Here is a 6,032-nt window from a genome sequence, read left to right on the forward strand (position 1 = left end):
GAGTCCCCATCCCTGGAGGTATTTAAAAGACGTGTAGATGAGGCGCTTAGGGACATGGTTTAGTGGGCATGGGGGTGTTGGGTCGACAGTTGGACTCGATGATTTTAGAGGTCTTTTCCAACCTTAGTGATTCCATGATTCTATGATTCTATACTTGAGCTGTAGGATTTCAAGGCCAGCCTTTAAGCTGATGTCCTACTTGCTACTTCCTCCAATTCTTAAGTAACACTGATATCGTTCATTGCTGGTTTTTGCATCGTTACAAAGGTTGTGTTGATAGAGAGGTAGTTCATGCTGTAGTTTAGCACAGCTGGTGCCGGTAGGTCTCAAAACCTAGATTTCTACACGTGCCACCCCTGCAATGGGAAAATGCACTTAATCTATTCTGAATGTGGAAAATGTTTTAAGAGGGATTGTTTCCTTTATCAGTTCAGAGATCAGTAACAAACCCTCAAGTGCCCAATACCTATACACTGCACAAGACTTTTCAGGAGGAACAAAAATTCATCTACCTGTGATGAGTGGGGGAGAGCAAAACTGAAAGCTGGTCATATTGAAGTGAATACATTTTCTCATTCTAGGTAAAATTGTCGATGGGCTGTTGGTGATGAGAAAAATTGAAGTAAGTTGAATTCGCCTGTTTCTCTGTGAATGTCCACGTTGGAAAGTCACGTAGAGGATTAACAAGGGTTGTTCTGTTCTCTCCCGCTGTCTGTTTACAGGATACCAGGGAATACCAGTGTTGATAACTGGTATTATCAGTTGTCATCATTATAAAATAGCAGGAAATCTGTTGAGGCAAAGGCTGTCATATAGATTGACTTTAGAAATGCTATGCTCTCGTGCTTGCTGGTTAGTCTTTGAGCGGGGATTGTGTTCTTGTGGCTTTATTTGCAATGCTTTGCATTTGTTCAGGAAGCTGAATTGAAAAGCTGTTCCATCAGCAACTCAGACAAGAGTGTAAAGCAGATCACTTCTGTGCCATTGCCTGGGATTATTTAGTGGATGCTAGATCATCAGTTCTGCTGATCCGTGATCAGCATGTTTAATAAGAAAAATTAAATGAATCTTCTGATGGGCTTCCAGGAGCTGAAGATAAGTACGCTCAGGGGTGGTGGTTGCTACCAACGTTGTGACTGGGTGTCACGGCAGGATAATGAGTAGATTTAACAAATAGCAGTGAGTTCTTCAAGACAGCCGACACTAACTTCATGGCACACGCATGGGATAATGTGCACAAGGGCCTCTGCCATCAGTGAATCCAAAAAGTGGGGCACAAACAGAGCTGACAACTGTTAGGTATTGAGAAAAGGTCGCGTGCAAGGAACTGTACAGCATGATACAATCCGTGCGTTGCTAGCCCTCTTACAGAACAACCCTTCCATCAGTGCTTTTGGTGGCCTGCTTTGTGCATCACTGCAGTGAGAGGCAAATTAAAGGAAGTAAGAAAGAGACTCATGAAAAAGCAGACGAGTCCAGCAGAACGAGAGGTTCAGAATGAGGCTTGCTTTGTGACTATCTCGTACTTGGATTCCCCTTCTGTACAAATACAAGTTTGCTTTGCTTGTTGCAGCTGTAATCAGTAATTTTAAAGATTTAAGCCAGAGCAGCCTCAAGTGACATGATGCCTGCTGTATCTCATGAGGAGCTCTCCAGTTTTTGCTCTCTTCCTTTGCTCCCATTCAAAGGATCGGGGTCTGGTCTGCATCCCAAACCTCTGCGCACAGAGAGAGTTCACCGGCTTGTGGCCGGGTCCGTTGCCAAAATGCATGATGGTGCTTCTGTGTTACTCGGAGCTGTGTCTAGATTTCCCTGTTCCTGACGTTGCACAGACACCTCTTAGCCAGTCTTCAAGTAGCTGTCACTCACTGGATTTGCTGTGCTTTTATAAGGTTTAATGTTATATATTTGTTTGTCCCCAGAATGTGCCTACGGGTCCAAATAACAAACCCAAGCTGCCAGTTGTGATCTCTCAGTGTGGGGAAATGTAAAGCAATGAAACAGAAATGTGGTAAGTCTCAGTCTTCACGGTGCAACTGAACTGTGGGCTGCTCTGCTCCTTATTTTTCTCTTGACTTATTTTCACATTCATCTGAGTCTGCAGAGAGCTGACTCAGTTCAGTGAAACGCCAGAAGATGCTTCTCTAACAGCGTTAGTTTTTTGCCAGCTCAACTCCCTGAACTGGCTTCCCTCCGAGCTACACAGGCATCAAAGGCAGTGCTAGAGGGATAAGATTTCGCAGCTGCGATCAAGGGGAAGATGGGGTGTGGAAGCTGTGCCTTGGATGGGGTTAGGCTGCCTTGAAGCCTCGGCTTTAGAAACCAGTGGATGAAAGGGAACTGCGACAGGAATCCAGCTGGTATTACCCAGACAGTCTAGGGGGTGGGGGGCTTCACTTTGACCTGCAGGTTGGTGAACTCTGATTGCTACAGAAGGCAGAGCATCCATGTGCGGGATGGATGCCACCACTGAAGGGCCAAGGAATTATCATGTTACATAGTCTTACCTTAACTCGAAAAAATACCACTGTCCTCATCTGAAGGGAGATGTTTCCAGCATTTACTATTATTCAGGCTTCATTTTGGTTAAACTAATAGGCTCAAGACAGAGCTCAGGCTAACATACAGTATTCTGTTTCCATTTGTCCGCCCACTTCACCGTAAAAAACACAAGCATTTAAACAAATCTGTCTAGATTTCAATGTGTCAGGCTGCAGCTTGTCAAAAATCTGCTGTATTAGCCTTTTGGTTGCTGATTTTTCAAATTTCAGCAGGCAGGCACTGACAAAAGCAAATCCCCACAATTTTTGACCTTCCATTAAATGATTTCCAAAGACATCTGGAATTACCCACGAAGACACGTCCCCGCTTCCATAATAAAGTCTTTCAGATCTGCAGCACTTCAGACTCTTGGGAGCTCTTCCTGTTTGATGAAGTGACAACAGGGAATGTAATCATTCTTTCATTTCCCTGGTACTTCTGGTGGCATTTATAGGCTTTTGAAGATGGGCACAACCTTGTTGACAGGCTTTCTTGCATATGGGCAGGCCTGTGCTGGTGGGTCGGTCCCCTTTAGGGTTGTCCTCAGGCCCAGACTTGATCGTTTCAATTTGGAGTATGTGATCTCTGGCCAACATCCAACTTGAGACTGGAAGCTTTTCATTTCTAGGTATGAGGCTGGTGCCACCTTGCTTACTTCCCAGCCAGGTCTTGGGAACTGCCTCTCTGCACCCTGCTGCCTCTCGGCTGCCTGTAGACAAGAACAGCATTCGTCTCAGCCAACTTCAGGCAGCTAAATCCATTACTTGTCAAGATGCTTTAAAATCAGCCAGGAGAAGCAGGCACTGTTGGTTTTAAGTTCAGAAGTAGGTGCAGATGCCTGGCATGGAGACCCAGGAGGACTCCTGGGTTCTGTAGCTCGGGGTTGGCGTGAGCTAGTGCATGCAGCGAGTAGCACTCACTTGAAAATCACTGTAGCGGCACCCAGTGTCACTGCACAGTCTTGCTCCTGTAGGATGAGTTGGGAATGGCTGTCCAGCATTTTGGATCTGTTTCTTCTTCGTTTCAGTGTTCCTTCACCGGTGCTGGCTCCATACAGTTCCAACTCCAGCCAGTTTCCCCCACTGCCCCAGTCCTCTCCGCAGGCCAGATCCGCGCTCTTGACGTTCTCCTGAAATTATTTAATAATTGGCATCTATATTTTTTTTTTACGTTTTGAAATGTAAATAAAGAATTTCATTAAATATGTGTGCAGTGCACATCAGTTAACATGCCTGGGAACAGATTCTTCTTCAGGTGAGAAGGGCTGTGGCATCTTCAGCAACGTGCCTTATCCCCAGCTGGTTCAGTACTGTGCGTGGTACTGAAGGGCATTGCTGCTGGGCCTTTGCAAACTGGGAAAGAAGGGGCGAAAGGAGCATGGCAGTGCCACGCACCGCCAGCTCCTTTACTCGGCAGGTAAATAAGGCTGCCTGGCAGAGAGGTTCTTGGCATCTTGGGAATCTCCAGAACCTTTCTATGCACAGCCTTACTGAAGCACAAGAAATCGGTACGGCGCAGACTTTCATCACCATGAGTTTGCTGGGCTCTGAGGCGAGTTACGTTGTAAACAAGCATTTGTAAAGCCTCCCCTGGCACGTTGCAGCACTAGGCCGTAGGGCTGTTACGTGCCACGGGTGTTACAGGAATTCACCTGGGTGCCATAAGAGCATTAGAGCAGGGCTTTGGGCTGGGAAGCAGAGAATGATTATGCTGTAGGAGTAGAAATGAGGGCTCCTTATCCTGCGTGGTTACAAAGAGCGCAGGTGAGGCTGCAGGTTGGTGGAAAAACTGACTTTCTTCTCCCAGAATCGGGTTGCAAGCTCACCTACCTGCTGGGGGACAAGAAAGCACCCCTCGCGGGGGCTGGGCCACAGCGTGAGTTTTCTCATCCAGCAGATTAAACGTAAAGGAGTTGGGACAAAGTCTGTTCTGTCACGTGCAGGTGCTTCATCCCATCCGGATACGTCCCATCCATCCTTGGGCAGCAGGAGTGTATTGCGTGGGGCTGTCTCGGGGAGGTGCACTCTGCGCACTTAGCTTGTGCGTTACCCCGTGCTAGATAGCAAGCGCTGACAGATCCTGCGGGCATGTTTTGGTGTGCTTTTTTATCTCATGGTTGTTTCAAGTCCTTGAAGCAGGCTCTGGCTGTCAGGATTTCCGGGTCTCCATTCCTGGGATTGCACAGCTGCTGAGGACACTTGTGCTCACTTCTCTCCAGCCCAAGGCATCTCACTTTCTTGTACCTGCAGAACATCAGGTGATGAAGGAAACACAAAGCACACCATCCCTTTCCTCTCCAGGCCCGAAAAGACTTTGCAGAGGGCTCTTTCCTGTGAGATGAGGATTGAAAATTCCCAATATGGGGGAGAAAACCGGACCCGGATAACAGCTGTGAAATAAGAGGTGACCAAAAAGAGAGAAACTCAGCTGCTGGTCCTGCTCAGGAAACATGTCCAATGCTCCTTCCCTATGGGTTTAGGCAGGAGCTCGGCTCCAGGCGGCTCGAGGGATCTCTGCCTGCCAGCTGCAGTGCTGAGGTTTGCGATTCTGGCTGCAGGTACCCAAATTCACTGTACTTTTTCACCAGGGAAACCAGCTTATTTCTGGGTCCCCTCAGCAGCGCTTTCTCAGCCTGATGTATTTATGTCACTGCGATCAGCTAGTCTCACTTCCCGCATAGCAGGGGTCACAGAGCTTCCCCAAATTAATTAACAGCAGCAAATCCATTACAACCTCTTTGAAAGTTGTTCCAATGGCTAATTATATCCCATTAGGTTTCTCTTTGACACTGAATGTGCAGAGTTTCAGCTTTCCAGCTTATGTATCTTGCTGTTCCTTATCTGCTGGCTGAAAGTTTTCTCAAAGACCACATTTTTGCATTCAATTCCCCAATGATGAAGTCCCCCTTCAGTTATGTTGTATGTAGCAAGTCCGGAATCTCCTGCTGTAGGGCAGATGATGGATCTTCTCTCTCCGAGCTCCAGCGTCTTCCCCAACTGTGGATGCTGCAACTGGAGACAGCATTTCAGATTGTCTCTTTATTCATCCGAGGATCAGATTAGCCTCTGGGCCCTGCGGTGTTGCCCCCACAAAAGACGTTGTTGGCTGTTGAGTGGCCGACATTTTCTTCTATAGGTGCATGGCCCTGACATCCTCACAGGCTTCGTCACTGAGATTTGAAGTTTTCTCCCCAGTTTTCTCCCGCTAGGGTCTCTCACATGGCGGCTTCCCTATTTGCCATTATATTTTAAGATTTATTTTTCAGTTGACTTACTGAGCATCATCCAATTTTGATATCATTCAGAATTCTGATGCAGATCCCTTGCGGGATTGTACTACTGTTTTAAAGCTCTTTCCTTCGTTAGCTGAGTTGGAGATCTCGTGGAAAAGTTCCAAGATAGCTTGACAAGACCCGTGTCCATAAACCCACGCTGGTTGTTGTGGTGGGTTGACCTTGGCCCCATCTGAGCCCCTCACCTGGCCATGGTGTA

The 6,032-nt window shown here is 47.2% G+C and overlaps 1 protein-coding gene across 4 annotated transcripts in view; it reads left to right on the top strand.

Annotated features, from left to right (window-relative positions):
- PPIH (peptidylprolyl isomerase H) overlaps positions 1–2,899 on the top strand; it is a 9,081-nt gene extending 6,182 nt beyond the window's left edge. The window contains exons 7-9 of one of the 4 annotated variants that reach the window (XM_019474559.1): positions 582–622; positions 1,923–2,011; positions 2,772–2,899. In XM_019474559.1, coding sequence (XP_019330104.1) covers positions 582–622; positions 1,923–1,991 — 110 coding nt within the window. In that variant the 3' untranslated portion in view covers positions 1,992–2,011; positions 2,772–2,899. The other 3 variants (XM_019474561.1, XM_019474566.1, XM_019474568.1) reach the window with 3 other exon arrangements.
- Positions 2,900–6,032: the final 3,133 nt, after the last annotated feature.

The sequence above is a fragment of the Aptenodytes forsteri genome, unplaced genomic scaffold (assembly GCF_000699145.1).
Source record: "Aptenodytes forsteri isolate BGI_AS27 unplaced genomic scaffold, ASM69914v1 Scaffold253, whole genome shotgun sequence".
Taxonomy (NCBI): Eukaryota; Metazoa; Chordata; class Aves; order Sphenisciformes; family Spheniscidae; genus Aptenodytes; species Aptenodytes forsteri.